Source organism: Podospora pseudopauciseta, chromosome 1 (assembly GCF_035222475.1).
Source record: "Podospora pseudopauciseta strain CBS 411.78 chromosome 1, whole genome shotgun sequence".
NCBI lineage: Eukaryota > Fungi > Ascomycota > Sordariomycetes > Sordariales > Podosporaceae > Podospora > Podospora pseudopauciseta.
In genome coordinates this window covers 2,238,855-2,255,878 of record NC_085892.1, presented here as the reverse complement: position 1 = coordinate 2,255,878, position 17,024 = coordinate 2,238,855, and the positions used below count along the sequence as shown (strand labels likewise).

Here is a 17,024-nt window from a genome sequence, read left to right as displayed (position 1 = left end):
TTCTTTTTCTGCATTTAGAACCTCATAGCCGAGAGGTCAGAATGGAGGCTAAACAAGGGGGTAAAGTGGCAAACATCGAGGAATTGGTCCACAAGCCTGCAACGTCGTCCAGGGTTCAAAGAGCTTAAATCAACCTCTTCGCTGGATAAGTTCGAGTTTCGGGTTGAATATGATAATACATGAATAAAAAGGTTTGCTAACAGTGTGGTAATGGCTGTCAAAGGTTCTGGCGAGATGGGAGACCGAACTCTAGATCGAGCATCTGGTAAGAAAGCGGGGTAACTGGTCAAAAACTGGCTGAAGTGTGACGGTTTAAACCACAGTGGTAACGTAGCAGACCAGTTGCTCTTTCTTCTTTATCTTTGATCACCGAAACAGTTCGTGGAGTGAAGTGAACATCCGGCATATGCAGAGTAAGTCCGAGAAGACGTGCAGACAACCAGCAGCCTCACCCCTGACGGATCTGCCTCCGTCATCCAGGTCCCCGGTGAGGGATTCACACAGGGATCATCACATTCCACCATGGGCCACCACATCCGCACAACGATCAACCACTACGATGATCCAGAGGATGGCACCCCCCCAACACCGGTATACGTGGGAAGGTATCTCATGCCCCCCTTCTGTCACCGCTCCCTCTCATGTCTCACTCACCAACAGCCCCCTTTTCCAGTACCCAAGTCAACAACTCCCGCCCCATGATTGCCATTCCCGTGACAGTCACCGATATCACCGGTCACGAATCGACATTCACCCTTGACACCCACGGCTTCCAATACCACACCAAACCCACCTCCTTTTTGGCCTTCCACGACGAACATCAGATAGCACACGACTACTACAGGGAGTGTGAGCGCCTCATCCGAGACCTGTCCGTCACGCATCCTTACCCGCACCAATGACCATGTTGCTAAACCCCCACCCAAGCACAAACGCCTCCAACGTTCTAGCCTTCGACCACAAGGTTCGGCGCGGTCCCTCCCACTGGCACAGCATCAAAGAGAACAACGCCGCCTGCCGAGGCCCCTTGCATAAAGCCCATGTCGACCAATCCTACGACGGGGCGGTCCTCAGGCTGAGGGAGCAGTTCCCCAACGAAACTGACTTTACGGCAGTCAGCCAGAAGCGATGGCAGATCATCAATGTAACCCACCCCCCTTTTCCTCCCGGAAAACACCCACTCAACCTACCTAATAACCACCCCCAGATCTGGCGTCCCCTCTCCCCCATCCTGAGAGACCCCCTAGCCCTCTGCTCTGCCCCCTCAGTCCCCGACACCGACCTCCTCCCCGCCTCCATCATCTACCTCAAGACCGGTAAACGCAACGAGTCCTGGACCGTCAAGAAGCCCAAGCCTTCCAGCAGTCACAAGTGGTAGTACAAACACCACCAGCAGCCCACAGAAGTAATCCTCATCAAGTGTTTCGACAGTGATCTAACCTGTCCAGCTCGAAGAGTGCCGCACTGTGCGGTTGAAGATCCAGAGCACATAACCGCAGCAGACAGAGAAAGCGTGGAGGTGAGGTGCTTGGTGTTTTACTGACGATAACCACCACCAAAATGTAGGATGGAATGAAGGCTCTTAAACAAAGTTGGTATCATTTCAGGCCCCCTGCCCTTATATCGCACTACCCATACTGGTGAAGAAGTACAATTCGAATAAATCTACAGTGAAAAATTGTAGAGATCTCCCAGCAAAGGAGGATGTAATGATACGCGCTTTTGTCTCCTCAAACAACCGCAACCAGAACTAACTGACGCGGTGGGCATCATAAACAATCTCTGCACCTCTCCTACACCCGCTCCCCACCCACAACCCAGTGTTGACATCTGCATACCGCTCATCGCCCGTCTCCAGCTCGATGACCACACGGAACAAATACCGGTGAGCAGCCACATTGTCGGCCGCCACCGGGTCCTGCAGCCGTTCCATGACATCCCGATCCCCCGTCCACCAGCCCTTGACCTTGCATGTAATCAAGGCAGGTTGTTCGTCATTAGTTTGTAAAAGATAACTCGCATCAATCCTCGTAGCCATGTCCTTGACCGTAGTCTGCTTGTCCTGGCCGCCAGGAAGCAGGATGCCCTTACCAAACCTCCCAGCCCACTGACCGCCAACGCACGAAATCCAGCTTTCCCGGCCAAAGTTGGCAGTGCCGATGCTGAGCTTTGGCTTGACCCGGATACTCATCCGAAAGTCAAGTGTCAGGGACGGGGTAGGCAGCGCCAGTGAGCTGGCGACATCATCCTCGTCAAATTGGTGACGGAGGTTGTTCGCGGGGATCTTCTCCTTCAGCACGCTCTGGTAGCCGGGGCACACCATCAGATGCTCCCGCTGCCTGGAGGTGTTCTTCGCCCGGACCTGGTTGCAGTGTAAACAGCGCGCAGACATGCACTTGTCATCGTCCTTGGCTTTAAACTCGGCAAAGGCAGCGTGGACATCGCGGAGGGGTATCTCGGGAAGGTTGGAGTTTTTCGTCTTTTGGCGCTTCGCGGCCGGTGTTCCATCCGGCGCGCCTATCGAAGCACGTCCTCCATGGCCGGGCATCTGGTTTGGGGTGCCATTTATGCGTGGGTTTGGCATGAAACCGAGGTTGGTATGCTCACCCGGCGGGGGATTGGGGTTCGGGTATTGGGAGGCATCGGGGTGGCCATGTTGTGGTTCAGACGACGAGCCAGCAGCTGCGGCTTCGTCTGCGGCGGCCGAGGCCTGGAGAGCTATCTCGGGGTGGGCAGCGAGATAGGGGGCGCATTGGAGCAGGTGCTGCTTCTGGCGCGTGGTGTTTTTGGCGCGGGTCTGGTTGCAGTAGAGGCATTGCACCGACATGCACTTGGGTTCGCCTACGTGTGGAGCGCAATGACGGCAAGGTTAGTAGAGGGCAGCATGTAAGGTATCATGGTGTATGTGATGTATGTGTTGTGTACGCGGCGTTGGCGCGTGGGTACGGGTACGGGTACTGTCAATACAGTGACGACGGTAAGGTGACCCAACTTACTGCCATTGCGAAATTCCACAAAGGCGCTGTGGACATCTTGATCGATGTGACGGGGCATGTCTCCGTCGTACGGCCTGCTCCAGCCGGGCTGTCTTCCCATTAAAGCCAGGTTGTGAACCGGGGATCGAAGGCGCTGCTGGCCAGACTTGAGACTTTGGTTGTTTTTGGACAACTGAACGGTCTGTGGCCTGCGTTTGCGTATCGATCTTTACCGGCGGTAAATCGGGAAACCGGTGCGCAAAAAGCTGGTGTTGCAAGGAGGATGAAATGAAACTTTGGAAATACCGTAATCTGGATTGGACGCGGCACCCAGAGCCCAACAGGCCATTGGCATTTGCAGCTAATCGTCACGTGCGGATCCACCACACATCAACCTTATCTGCAGCTGTGGGCCCAAGCTCCCTCCATGCAAGGTCTCGGCCGAGAACAAACTTTTATGAAAATAGCAGAGCCATCCCACAATGCTCTTCACACTGGCTGACCACTTTGATGGATGGTCATAAAAACTGACAGTGGTTTTTAGAAGGACCTGGCAGCAGGTTAGGAGGAGGAACAAAAAGAACTCCTCCGGGAAGGCTCGAACTTCCAACCTCCTGATTAACAGTCAGACGCGCTAGCCAATTGCGCCACAGAGGATATTCGCTTGTCACGTGTTAACACCGCAAGTAGATGTTCTTATAATTGGCAGCGTTCTGGCTTCTTCTTCTACCTTTAATATTCGATGAAGGACATTACAACTGGGCTTAGTAGCTTATAAACAGCTATTGCGAGAAAAGAAACTAGAAGGAAAAATAGATAGGTCCAGATTCCTTTTCTATGCACCAAGTGTGACGGATCGTATCTTTTCCCATTGCTTAAGACTTTTGCTAACATGGAGCGGGCATTGGCAGCTATAATTTGATTCGAATTCACCGTGTTTGAAACGTCCATACGAGTTTGCAAAATCAATCGCAGCAACCTCATGTCCTTGTCCCTATCATACCTATTCTCGTTTGCTTTTGTCACCGATCGTTCATCAACCACAGTCGCCTTGGGCTCTGCTTGTATAATGTGTTCCCACTACAGTCCCTGAAGGTTTAGTGACCCAAACAACTTGTAGATAGTGGAAGACAAAGGTTTTGATGTCTCAATATCAACTTGCTGCCACAGTCGCACAGACGAATAAGCTGTGGCAGATGGTCAACCTCGAATAAACCAATGCATTTCCAGGTATCACCTTTTAACGACATGACCGCAAAACTCAGGAGGGGTACTTGGCATCCATCACAAGCAGTGGAAATAGTTCTTCCGACGACTTATGAGTCGGGGAATTGCAGTGTTCAAGAAGGGGCTGGATCAATATAATTCATCCTATCTCTCGGCAAGATGGCTTATAGATAGCTGGTGATTTATCTTGCGTCTCAGTCCCTCTAGAGTGTTCTACATTTCAAATGTGGTCTTCCTTCCCGTCTTTAAACCTGGCCATGAGGGACTGTCACTGACATCCTGATTTCGAGGTACCTAGTCAATTATTTGATGACAGCTCAAGTTCGTTGAGAACTGAGAATTCTTACTGTACTTACTACTCCGTCTCCGCAGGTTTTGCAGTTTGGATGAGAGTGGGTCGAGCCGGTGGCTGTGGGCAAGGTTGTGTCGCCGGGACGGGAGCAGAGCCAAGCTTCCGAAAAGCTTGTTTTCTTTAAGCGAGCACCAAAGAATTTCACACCCCGTCACCCCATCTTCCTTCACGCCCCCCAACACAAGAAGAATTGGCCGACCCCCTACAATGAGCACCTCTCTCACTCAGCATCCGGACATCCATTCTCCAGCCCGCTATTTTCTCTTGCTTTCTGAAAGACTAGCAACTTCGCGCTGTTTCCAAAGATGCCATGACCCACAACTTCCATGCAGAAAACCTCACGAGTCATTCTCAACCCCTCGTGGCTCCGAGTACAGCCGCTTGTGTCACCTTCCGAACATCCCGACTGACCGGGGAGCGGGCGTGGCGATAGTTTCACATCTTGAACTGCTGGACGACATTGGACAAATTCAAGTTGAGCATGCTTCAGGCAGTTTCGATATCGAACGAAAAGATGCCATTGCAGATCGGATCTGCCATCCCATCCTCCTTGACGTCTGAACTACTTGTGAGATTGACATGACATTTCTACAGAACTATCTCAAATGGCGGTGACGAGACAGCACCTCCAGGACCCTCTCAACAGGCTGGAAAATTTTTCACTGGCATCATCTTACTGTAACCGATGGCAGCCGGGACGTCAACGTCGGCGCCCGACCTCACAGCTGTATTTATCTTATGATGGGGCGCGAATGTCCTCGCGGTTATGGTGACCGCGCGATGCCGAAGATCACCGCCAATCAACACAAGCCTCCGCCCACTTATTTCCCGTCAATCCCAGGAACAGCGATGTATGATCCCACGTGCCTTGGCATCGTCATTTACGCTCCTGACAATCGCTATCGGCTCGGCCCTGACCTGCGTGAGCTGTGAGCGAGGGGATCCCTGATGCTGTTTCATGGCTCCATTGTTGCCACCCCTAGGGCAGAAAGAATGAGTGACAACGTTCCAGGCCCCAGTTATCTGGACACCCGCATTGGTTACATCTTCTTCATGCTATCCAAGACCCGTGCGGCTCAAGGGACGACGGCCGCGATGTTTGGTATCGCGAATGGCGTTCGTCCATGATCGGCACAGGGAATGGCAGCTTCGTGCAGGTGAACCACCGAATGCTCCCGAGCAAAGACCGCCACGGGCACTCCCATTTCGAAGATATAAGTCTCTGGAGCCGCCGTGATGGATTCAGATATCGTTCCAGAATAGTACACAGCCAGGTTTCGAGTGGGATGTTTGGATCACATTCGTTTATCATTCACTCCCTGTAATACGACACCGCAGGTCGCTCATTCATCATCAACTTCGCATTCGGGATCCAGCATCAATATATCGATTAATAGAGGAGGAGAGGCTCTTGAACATGGCAGCACCGACATCCGCCACGGGCCAAGTGCCCCCATACCCATACGACAGCGACGACAATGCCCACTATGCTTCCATCATCCCACCGGAACCCAATGCCGCCTCTGCACGGAGTTCAGCTGATCGTTCCCCCGAGACAAGACCACAAGTTCCAGCACCGGCCGAGAAGCACGGAAAACTAGCTGGGACAGCAGATACACGTCAGGAGTACAAACTGGTTACCTTCGCTCCAGGAGATCCCGATGACCCGAAAAACTGGTCAAAGGCGTACAAGTGGTACATCACCATGGTTGTGGCAGTTACATGCTTCGTTGTCGCTTTTTGTTCCAGTGTTGTCACTTCGGATGTTGGTGGCGTTCAGGAGTCTTTTGGAGTCAGCCATGAGGCTGCGCTTGTTCCCATCTCGGTATTCGTTGTTGGTTTTGGTGTTGGTAAGTCAACAGCATTGTAGTGTCTCGGTTTGGCAGTATGTGTTCTGATATTGTGACGCCCAGGTCCTATGATTTTTGCTCCTCTTTCTGAGGTCTTCGGGAGACGAATCATATATGGCTCAACTCTATTGCTGGCCGTCATCTTCATCATCCCATGCGCTGTCTCCAAGAACATCGGGACCCTCATTGTTTGCAGAACTATCGATGGCATTGCATTTTCTGCGCCCATGACATTGGTAGGCGGCACCCTGGCAGATCTCTGGAGGAACGAGGAGCGAGGTGTTCCCATGGCTGCTTTCTCCGCCGCCCCCTTTATTGGCCCCGCAAGTAAGGATCCCCCAGTTGTCTCCAGTCTGACCACAAAGCTAACAATGAACAGTTGGTCCATTGATCGGCGGTTTCTTATCTGATGCTGCTGGCTGGAGATGGCTCTATTGGATTCAGCTCATCTTCTCTTTCGTTGTCTGGGTCCTCATCACCTTCACCGTTCCCGAGACTTACGCACCAACCATCCTTGCCGCCAGAGCCAAGAGACTTCGCAAGGAGACAGGCGACAATGGCCATGTCACCGAGGCTGAGCTCGACCCAAGACCCTTGAAGGAGCGCATGGGTGTCTTCATGATTCGTCCATTCCAGCTTCTCTTCCGCGAGCTCATCGTTCTCCTCATCAGTCTGTACATGTCGGTTCTCTATGGCCTTCTGTACATGTTCTTCGTCGCATACCCCATTATTTTCGAGGTCAGGAAGGGCTACTCATCGGGTATTACTGGCTTGATGTTTATTCCCATTGCTGTCGGCGTCGTGCTCTCGGCCGCGTGCTCCCCGTGGGTCAACAAGCACTATCTCACTTTGGTGGCCAAGCACGGCGGAAAGCCACCTGCCGAGGTTCGTTTGATTCCAATGATGCTGAGCTGCTGGTTCATCCCCATCGGCATGTTCATCTTTGCTTGGTCTTCATACCCACATCTGACCTGGGTTGGCCCTTGCCTTGCTGGTCTTCCCGTTGGTTTTGGCTTCATCTTCCTGTACAACGCGGCCAACAACTATCTTGTCGACTCTTATCAGCACCAGGCCGCTTCAGCACTTGCTGCCAAGACGTTTATTCGATCTTTCTGGGGCGCTGGTGTCGTGCTTTTCACCGAGCAAATGTATGACAGGATGGGTGATCAATGGGCCAGTACTTTCCTGGCCTTCTTGGCTCTTGCCTGCTGTGCCATTCCGTTTCTGTTCTGGAGATACGGCGCGAGGATCAGATCGCGCAGCAAGTATGCTTTTGGTGGTGACGACGACCACATGGACTCGGATGTGGAAAAGGCGAACGCGAGAGAGCACCACGATATGGAGGACCTCAGACAGGCGAGAAGCTACGTCAGCAACCCTTAGGTCACATATGATCAGTACACCTGCTGGGTTGGCAACTCCAATCTCAGCTATGGCTTTTGTTGATTTCGGTATTTTTACCTCTCGGATGGGCTTTAGGACGATAATCACTAGTAAGCTGCATTGCATTGGAGCATTGGAGTTGGGTTGTGATTTGGGATAGATACCAGTGGTAGTTTTGCTGCAATAGATTGTTTTGAATTTGTTTTAAGAAATTGCTTTGTGGTGACTTTCATGTGATATACCTATTGGCGGAATGTTCTGAAATCCGGACTTGCGGGCCTCGCAGCCTGATATTGGCCAAGATGGGGTGCAATATCTAGGGCGGCAATACAATATAAAAGAAGCCCAATCATGAGGGGGACTCCTGATGAATGACCTGGCACCTTTGACAGTTGCCGAATTTCTGTTCGAGAGCGCAGAGTTCAGCAATGCTGTGTCACACACCTCCGGGGAGCCACTGACCATCATTTTATGCGTGGAAGTCGTTCTCCCTCTCGTGTCCTGCCTTCGACCAGGTCAATTCAAATGAAGCAATCTGTGCCACGTTTCTGGCCTATGTATCTAGAGAGATAGATCTCTTGGCTTCCTGTAGCCGCATCTCCTAGACCAAAAACCAATCATGTCCCACCTCTTCCCCAGAAAATGTCAAAATCCTTTCGGCAACACGCCACTGCTTTGCATTGCATGATTCACACTCCGCCACATCCATCCATCCATCCATTCAACTGCCGGTACCAGCCCTCCTTTTGACATGTTTGACAGCACAACTTGGTCCAAATGCGGAATTCCGGCGGTAGAAATAGGGAGTACCACCATAGTTCTTGTTTGAATGCGGGAGGTCGGAGGGTGTTGGGGGGGTTCTCGATCAAGCTTAGCGCTGGGTCAAGTCGGGTATGGTGGCCAGCACCAGTGTTGCATTCGCTTCTGGGGTCTGGGATTGACCTGAGCGCTGTCGGCCTCGCGGAGGATTTGGGACATGACCGCTCTTCAGCATGTTTTTCGTTGATGAAGATGACGGGGCTTGATGAGCAGGAAGTCTGCCGGAGCTGGCCATTAATAACAAGGAAATATTTTCAGGCAGACCTTGGTCGAAGATCGCTACTTGCTTAACGGCAAAATTATCTTCAGTATGGATCTGGAAATGTTTCAATCTCCACCATCCTCGTCCTGTCTACCAAGGCTCAAAAGTGTCACTCAGCGCTCGGGCACGCTTTCCAGCGAACCAAATGTACGTCAACCCGTTCGGCAGAGCGGAGCAAGAACCAATGTTTCCTTGTACTCGACAGCTGAGCGCACGTTGCCTTTTATACCGCCAGTACCCTATGACTGGGCCAGGACTCCCCGCATTATCCCCCCAGAAGCAATCATGGCCTAACAGGGACTCAAATCTTACAAGTTCCGAAGTGCCACCCTCTGAAGCAACGTCGTCCGGGAACACACCGGCCGGCAAAGTGGAAGCTTGCAAGGACTAACTCACCTCGCCATCCCCCTTTCTCTCTACAATGCCCTAGCTTGCGAGTGCGAAGAGAGAGCGTTGTCACGGTTGGAAGGCATAAACAATGACACCCAACATCAAACACGAGTACGTGCCCTGATTTCTTTCCAACGATTATTCCCTTTGCGGCCGTTACTCATTTCCAAACGTTCCTAGCTAGACATTACTTATTTGATGTTGCTTGCACCCCCAGACAGGAACCAAGAAACCGTTTTCCGCTTCCCCAGAGTTTTCGATAGTTCGGGTTGCAACCCTGCAAGGCGAAAAAGAGTCGACAGAAAAGCCCAGCACTGCCGATCCTGATTCTGCTGCTGCCGCCGCCGGTTGATGAACAGTCACATCGGGCCCCTTTTTCGCCCGTTTTCCCTCAAATTCTGGCTGGTAACGAGTTGCGGGGAAAGGCTGCACTTTTTCCAGACATCAAGAAGCTGGCTGGAGATATATCTTTTCTTGGTGAGCCCCATCGGGCTATTCCCACATTCTTTTTTTTTTTCTCCTTTTTCGGGTTGATGGGCGGGCATGGTTTCCTACCCCCATCGACATCAAGAATCCACACCGCCAACGTCAAAACATACCCAAGGTACCTAGGTTGCAAGAGCCGGGACGCAGAAATGGGACCCGACCCTCTGGCCAGCACTGGCATCCCTCCCTTCGAGGGACCACCACCACCACCACCACCACCACCACCACCGCCAACAGATTTCAACTTCACATTCCCAACAAACGGGAAAAACTTCACAGTTGGAACCAACGAGACGTTTCTACCTTGGGGGCCAATACCGACTGATGCTGGGCGATCGCTGCAAGCCGATATCGTGGCTTGCGCGGTGATAACATGGCTCATCGCGCTTGGGTTCGTGGTGGTGAGGTTTTACACGAGGGGTAGACTCAACAATGTGCTGGGGGCGTCGGATTGGTGTATCATTCCGGCGTTGGTGTTTGCCGCTGGTGTGATGGCTAGTTCTCTTGAGCGTAGGTCTTGCCGCACGGTTTCTGATATCGAGATTGTGATTACTGACAGCAAATCCAGAAATGGCTCGAGGGGCCGGGAGACACGCCTGGGAGGCGGACTGGATGCAGATGTCGGCGCTGGAAAGGGCGGCTTGGTATGGGATTCTGTTTTACAATTTGAGTCTCACCTTCTCAAGGATTTCGATACTTTTGCTGTATCGACGCATCTTTACCTACAGCTGGGCGAAGCGGGCGATTCAGATTGTGCTTGTTCTTGTGGTGCTTATTGGGATCTGGCTTGTTGTTTCGGTTTGCACGGCTTGTATCCCGCTTGAGGCGTTCTGGAATTGGGGTTTGTTTTTTACGCAGGAGGTGTATTGCCAGCCGGGGAACATTTGGTGGGCGAATGCGGCTTTGCATATTGTTAGTGATTTGGTGATTATGGCTTTGCCGGTATGTTCTTTTTTTGTTGCCTGGCCTGATGATCTGTTTGAGGTTATTGCTAGGATGGATGAGTAGAAGAAGGACTGACAGAAAGAAACCAGATGCCGGTGCTTTCAGCTTTGAAACTGCCGAGACGCCAAAAGTACGCTCTTGTTGGGGTGTTTGCTTTGGGGTTTTTGTAAGTCCTCCGCCACATACATGGGTATCTTTATGTTCCTAACTCATTATCCCAGCGTCTGCATCGTCTCCATCATCCGCCTAGTCTACCTTATCGACATCGTCAAAAAAGCCGGCTACGACGCAACATACACCTCGGCCCAGATGATCTACTGGACCTCGGTCGAGGTCTCCGCCGCCATCTGCTGCGCCTGCCTCATGACCCTCAAACCTCTCATCCAACGCCTCTTTCCCCGGCTCCTCTCCCCCAACTCGGGCAGCAAGACCCAAAGAGAAAACAGCAGCCTCCAATGGATCGACCCCATCACCGGCCACCCCATCCGCCGTGACTCCCGCCAGTCCTTCATCGGCCTCGCTGCTCAACTAGGCCGAAGAGGAAGCAGAAGGCTAAGCGAAACATCAGACAAAACCTCGTCCAAGCGCAAAGGGAGCCTCCTCCGGCAAGTGGAAGAACACGAAGGCGAACTACCGTTGGTGAACAACAACAACAACGGGCTGGCAGACTACAAACTTAACAGGCCGGTCATGCATGGGGATTTGGAATCACAGCAGACGTGCAGTGTTTCTGCTGGTGCGAGAGGGGGGTCATCGTTGCATCCGTCGAATACGACTGATCACCATAACGAGGATGATGATGACATCTCTCCGTTGGATACCACGAGTGGAGGGAGGTCACCTGGTTCAGGAAGTTTACGAGCACCGCCACGGGCTCACCTGAGGTTGTCGATACAGGTTACCAGGTCGGTCAAGGTGGAGAAGCACCCGAGGAGTCCACAGCCGGGGGAGACGTTTGGTGGTGTGAATGCGGGGAGGACACCACCGCCACGGAGAAGGTCGGATCATGCTGATGATGATGAGGACGAGGAGGAGGATAGCGATGAGGATGAATACGACTTGTCTGAGAGCCCTAGGGGGACGAGGATGACGAGGATGAGTCAACGGGAGGATAGGGATAGGGATTACAGGGGAGAGAAGGTGGGATCGGTGGCGAGGAGAGGGGGGGGTGTAGTATGAAATGTGTTGGGACAGATATTATGGTCTGTCTTGTTGATGGCTTCGTTTTTTTCTCTTGTCTTTGTCAAACATCCCACGGAGTCAAGGTCTGGATCGGGTGTGCGAGAAAAGAAGGGCCGGATAGCCTCTCATGATGAATGGTTTGTTTCTTTCACGGGTAACGAAGGGAATGGGATGATACCAAGGCTTTTTGTGGGTTTGAGAGATATCAAAATCTATTCTATTTCTCCACCGTCACGATGCATGTTCAGGCATTAGTCCTCGATGTAAACCAACTTTGACCGCAAGCAAAACCAAAAAACTACCCAACACAACCTGTCTCCTGAGGCTGCGCTAAGCGAGCTGTAAAATTCAGCTCACTGCCGCACACCAGAGCGCGCGCGATGACACATTAGGGGACATGACATGACATGTTCGCGGGATGAAGTTGGCGAGATGAGTGGAGTTGATCAAAGAATCCTCTTTTGACGACATTTGCATTTTGCAACCACATTGCTGTTTCTCATCTCCGCCAATGCGGATTTTGAACGTCCAGAGCTGAAAAGCCCTATCCGTGACACAACGTCGCCTCATTTTTATTGGGCTGATATTTTGCGCTGGACACCAAACAAGCGAGCAACAAACCACCGCTGTTTTGAATGACACGCGACGACATGAAAAGTTCTGGCCCACCACTCACCGGTCTTTTTCCCAACCTCATAACCCGGTAGCGACAGAAAACGAAGCTTACCTCGCCTACCTACCAGGTCCAACAAACAGAGCGGGATACTACTAGCGCCTTCCAAACGACCAGCCTGCCTGGGGAAAAAAAAAAAGAGGTCTGGCCAGAACTTGAAGTTTAAGCTTTTGCCAAGCAGAGCGTTCGGGCTGGGCAACGGGGATTGCGCGGCTTTGAGCATGATGTTTTCCGGCGGCCTTCGCCAGGCTTTAGCTCAGTTTGTTGACGACTCTGCCGCTTCCAAGCCCGAGATTCCGTTCGGAGGTTTGGCAAAAGGGTCGCTTTCTTCAAACTTCTTGGCTGGTGGTCTGGGTGGGAGGCTTGTTGGTGGTGTGATGCCGAAGTTTGAGCGGTGGGTGATTGGACATGGATGAAAAGCTTTTTTCTCTTGGTCCAAGGCCTGCCCTGATCTGGAAGTTGAATTGAGGCTCGGCGGGTTGGCAGCGGGAGGCTCCTTGGACCTAGAACGTATAGGGCTGACTGTGCTGGCGTGGACGACGGGGGATAAGAGCCAGATTGTTCTTGAGTCGGATGGTGGTTTGGTGGCTTTTTGTTAGATTCAACGGCGTTGAGATGGCTTTCTGGATGGGATGCGCAGGTTACGTGGATTCCCAAGAGTTGCTTCAGAGAAGCCCATCGGGACCGTCAAAAAGCGAGGCCAAAGTCGAGCACCGTAAATTGATGCGAAACGAGTTGATTGAAGGGTGCTGCTTGTTCAACAAGCAGGAGGGTGAGGTTTCTGGGAATGCCTGGGTCAAAAACCATTTGTTGACAAGACCCCTGAAGATGCGAGACGTCTGAGCCAGGGGCGTGGTTCCATGCACCCCTACCCTGGGAACAAAACACAGGAAGAAAATTCTTAAACTGCTGAGGAAAATGTCGTCTCCACAACCTCCTCAACACGGTTACAACCGGGGCACCGTCGCGGGGATATTTCGGTTTCGTATCTCGATGTCGATGAGATAAGGGTGGACATTTCTGCGAGACCGGCGACTGCGCTTGTCTTGATTTGGGTGACGGTGAGATGGACGATAATCCCGCCAGCAAAGGATTTGTCCAAGAAAACAGAAATGAGCACTTGACGGAGAGGATCAACACCGGCCGAGTCAGGAGGGAACCACGGTATCCATCATTAAGGTTGCTGCCAATGCTGAGGAAAACAGGCTCAAGGCATAAGGTTTGGCGGGTCGGCGCGCCGTCCCAGAGGAGAGATGGAAGCAGGCAAGACGTCATCCCAGACTTGCCAGTCCACCCACTCAGCTTCGCATCGCGAACACCCCCACACCACCCGCAGGAGCAGCTCTCCGTCGGTCCATGAGGTTCCCGAACTCCTGTTGGCAAGCGGAATCGGTGGCTGACCATGTCCTGCAGGTACAGGGCTGCATCGCCGGGGTAGACAGGACGGACGATGGGTAGACGTTTGGTTCGGGGTTTGACTTTGAGCCATCGTGGCCACAAAGATCGAGGATCCCTAGTTGATGAATCGGCCAGAGTCTAATGCTGTACCCACCCTCCGGCAATTTCGTCGTGGGTCCCCTGTGAGGCTGTTCCTCTCGCCTGATTCATGGTTGTTGAGAGCATTTGAGACTGATCTTTGACAGCCGAACGTTGAGTCTGAAGCCCTCGGATGAAAAAGCATCCCATTGAGAGCGCCCACCAGTGCCACTCTGCTATAAACACCTTATCTTCTACTAGACTGGGGGAACTTGGCGACCTGTGAACTGTCGAAAATGGGCCGCCCCAGATGCTCGCAGGTCTTGGAACACCGGTCCCAACCAAGACGCTCGATGCCCATGGCCTGGTCATCCGCCCACCCAATTCCGTCTTCCACTTTGCCAAGGTGACGGGGATCTCGAGCCTTCAGCACACTCCACAGAAGCGTATTCCATAGTGGCTGACTGTTGCGGGGTGTGTTCCGCTTGTTCTTTCTTCTTAAAGTCACCAAGCCGCCCCGATCACCGTCTTCGTCCGAACACCTCCGCCCCTCTATCGACCCTCTTAAGCTGTCCTGCCACCTCAACTTGGATAGAAGCCCTTCTCCCCGGCCCGTCATCATACCCTCAACGGTTTGGACACCTAACCAGTCCATCAACACCACCCATACCGGTGTCACTGCATCACTCCCAACCGACGAGATGGCTGTCACACACGTCCACGTCGACAACATGGCCAGCATGGCGGCCTACACGCCAAAGGAGACAGCCGAGTTGATGTCTCGGATTGGTGCCATGAGAGGAAGAGCACGACCCGACAAGATCTTCTTCTCTGCCTTCATGGCCGGCTGTCTCGTCAGCTTCACCTCCGCCTCGGCCGTCATCGCCACTGCCGCCCCATGGTTCCAGGAAAACGCCCCCGGTCTGATCAGAATGATCAGTGGCTTGATCTTCCCCAGCGGCATCGTCATGATCTTGATCTCGGGCTCTGAACTCTTCACTGGTTCCAACATGATTACTGGCATTGCTTGGATGCACAGGAGGCTGCCGCTCAAGAACCTGCTCATGCACTGGTGCCTTTGCTTCTGGGGCAACATGGCTGGCGCGTTGTTCGTAATGGCCATCATTGTTGGCTGTAGGTTCCATCTCTTTGATCTTGCGTTGTTCGAACTCGTGTTAACTAGTGCGCTTCTTTCTAGATGGTGGCGTTTTCGACAATGAGATCTTCAAGCGGCAGGCTATTGCCACTGCTCAGCTCAAACAGATCACTCCCCATTGGCATCAAATCTTCCTGCGCGCTATCGGTTGTAACTGGCTGGTCTGCCTCTCTTGCTATCTCGGTCTCCAGGCTAAGGATGTGACGTCCAAGGTCGCGGGCATGTGGTGGCCCATCTTCGCTTTCGTCACCATGGGACTGGAGCACGTTGTCGCCAACATGTTCTTTATCCCCATCGGCATCTTCCTGGGAGCCCCTGGTATTAGCGTTGGACTTTACATATGGAAGGGTATGCTTCTCTTCCTTTTCTTACTTGGGTGTTTGTCTTGCAAGGTACTAACCCGAATCGTCCAGGCATCATTCCCACAACTCTCGGAAACATGCTCGGTGGCTTTTTCTTCTGCGGCTTCTTTTACTTCTACATGCACCTCTTGGGAGAGGATCCTGTTGCTGTCGACGGGGTCTACTATCAGCAGCCAGAACGCTCTCTGGAGGAGGGCAATCTTTTTGCCGTTCGCAGCGGCACAATCGTCGAGGATCGCGGTGGCAAGAGCAGCAACTCTAGCGGGGAGTTCCAGCGCACTGTTCAAACACCTACGACTGCCGCCATCAACAAGGTTCAGTAGGTGAATAATGACGCTGCGATATTGTTGTTTTTTACACCAAAGGAGTTGGAGATCTGAAGCTTAGCTTTTCAGGCGCTGCTTGAGGCGTTATGGTCGGTACTGGGGTTTGAGTCTTTGAAGACGGGAGAAGCGATGCCGGGGAAGGTTTGAGCCATACACGCGGAGACACAGGCGTTCAAGGAACATCAGCCTCGTTCCGCCTCTTGTCCCTGGCTCTCATGCATACCGAGGTCCCTGAGACGCATTCTTCCCGCCGCGGTGTTTGGGTTCTGGAGAAAGCGAGCGAGTTTGTCGGAGTTGGGCTGTTCGTTTACTCGCATCATTGTCGGCGCAAAGAAAGATTATACCCTCGATCTGCTGGGCATATCGGCGTTCTCTTGCACGTACCTGGGAACGCGTTTGACCAGAAGGGAGGAGGACTTGAATAGCCGGAGTTGAGTGTGCCAGACGAAATGTGTTCCGGGCATGCGGCTAGTGTGGTAATGGGCTGGAGCTGGAATGGCAGCCTCAGAGGAAGAGGGCACTGGCGAGGCGAGTAGCATCCGGCGGGGGGAAGGCGAGGGCCAAGAGCTCGAAGGTCTTCCGAGAGTTGAGTCGGCATCATCACGGCCGATTTCTTGAGGGTCTCCGGCTCTTCAGGGACCATGAGCTGCTTCAACGGCGCACCGGGTCCCCTATTTTTGAGTTGGACATAGCGTGAGCTGCCATAAATAGGATCAAATTTATCAACTACTATCAACCTGTCGCATGCAATCACACCGGGAACGTCGCGACCAATTCATCCCAGATATTGGGGACCAACTGCAGGTCAGTAGAGGATAGTTTAAATCTTTGTTTCTCGACCGGGACCCTCCTTACGTGTACGCAATTCTCGACAGATATGTTCCCTACTTTACTACTACTACTGACAGTAACAAGAGCCAGAACAGATCGGCGAAATAGAGCCAAGCGCATCAAGCACTGGCCCGATGAAAGAGATGACGTCGCATTGGAACAATTAAAGGTTGCGGAAACCACCTCCGCGTTCCTTTCTTCTCTTGCTGCATCTTTCCCGTTTTTGCTTGCAACGCCACGCCCGCATATCCCGAACGTCGACGAGAGGCCCAGCCAGGAACAACGGCGACAAAGCGACACCCAAGAGGGCCCAGACGAGCAACAAAGCG

The 17,024-nt window shown here is 52.6% G+C and overlaps 6 protein-coding genes and 1 non-coding gene across 7 annotated transcripts; 5 read left to right on the top strand and 2 right to left on the bottom strand.

Moving 5' to 3' along the window:
- The first annotated feature begins 348 nt into the window (after window positions 1–348).
- Window positions 349–1,750, top strand: QC763_106090 (uncharacterized protein). Its single transcript, XM_062907180.1, has 3 exons — window positions 349–605; window positions 674–1,144; window positions 1,208–1,750. The coding sequence occupies exons 2-3, from the start codon at window positions 899–901 to the stop codon at window positions 1,376–1,378; spliced, it is 417 nt and encodes a 138-aa protein (XP_062770107.1). The 5' UTR covers window positions 349–605; window positions 674–898; the 3' UTR covers window positions 1,379–1,750.
- On the bottom strand, window positions 1,559–3,399 carry QC763_106080 (uncharacterized protein). The gene is made up of 2 exons (XM_062907179.1): window positions 2,997–3,399; window positions 1,559–2,841 (listed from the first exon to the last, which is right to left on the bottom strand). The coding sequence occupies exons 1-2, from the start codon at window positions 3,094–3,096 to the stop codon at window positions 1,751–1,753; spliced, it is 1,191 nt and encodes a 396-aa protein (XP_062770106.1). The 5' UTR covers window positions 3,097–3,399; the 3' UTR covers window positions 1,559–1,750.
- A 159-nt stretch (window positions 3,400–3,558) lies between these two features.
- Window positions 3,559–3,632, bottom strand: QC763_0007380. Its single transcript has one exon. It is a non-coding gene; the product is annotated as a tRNA-Asn (tRNA).
- Window positions 3,633–4,687: 1,055 nt separating this feature from the next.
- Window positions 4,688–8,002, top strand: NAG4 (Synaptic vesicle transporter SVOP). Its single transcript, XM_062907178.1, has 3 exons — window positions 4,688–6,404; window positions 6,468–6,731; window positions 6,784–8,002. The coding sequence occupies exons 1-3, from the start codon at window positions 5,972–5,974 to the stop codon at window positions 7,785–7,787; spliced, it is 1,701 nt and encodes a 566-aa protein (XP_062770105.1). The 5' UTR covers window positions 4,688–5,971; the 3' UTR covers window positions 7,788–8,002.
- Window positions 8,003–9,791: 1,789 nt separating this feature from the next.
- On the top strand, window positions 9,792–12,172 carry QC763_106060 (uncharacterized protein; the record flags this gene model as incomplete). Its single annotated transcript, XM_062907177.1, has 4 exons — window positions 9,792–10,254; window positions 10,313–10,686; window positions 10,779–10,855; window positions 10,911–12,172. The coding sequence occupies 4 exons, from the start codon at window positions 9,792–9,794 to the stop codon at window positions 11,866–11,868; spliced, it is 1,872 nt and encodes a 623-aa protein (XP_062770104.1). The 3' UTR covers window positions 11,869–12,172.
- Window positions 12,173–13,610: 1,438 nt separating this feature from the next.
- QC763_0007350 (uncharacterized protein) lies at window positions 13,611–14,217 on the top strand (the record flags this gene model as incomplete). The annotated part of the gene is made up of 2 exons (XM_062905153.1): window positions 13,611–13,892; window positions 14,188–14,217. The coding sequence occupies 2 exons, from the start codon at window positions 13,611–13,613 to the stop codon at window positions 14,215–14,217; spliced, it is 312 nt and encodes a 103-aa protein (XP_062770103.1).
- Window positions 14,218–14,721: 504 nt separating this feature from the next.
- QC763_106050 (uncharacterized protein) lies at window positions 14,722–16,985 on the top strand (the record flags this gene model as incomplete). The annotated part of the gene is made up of 3 exons (XM_062907176.1): window positions 14,722–15,154; window positions 15,219–16,721; window positions 16,780–16,985. The coding sequence occupies 2 exons, from the start codon at window positions 14,722–14,724 to the stop codon at window positions 15,863–15,865; spliced, it is 1,080 nt and encodes a 359-aa protein (XP_062770102.1). The 3' UTR covers window positions 15,866–16,721; window positions 16,780–16,985.
- Between the last annotated feature and the right edge of the window lie 39 nt (window positions 16,986–17,024).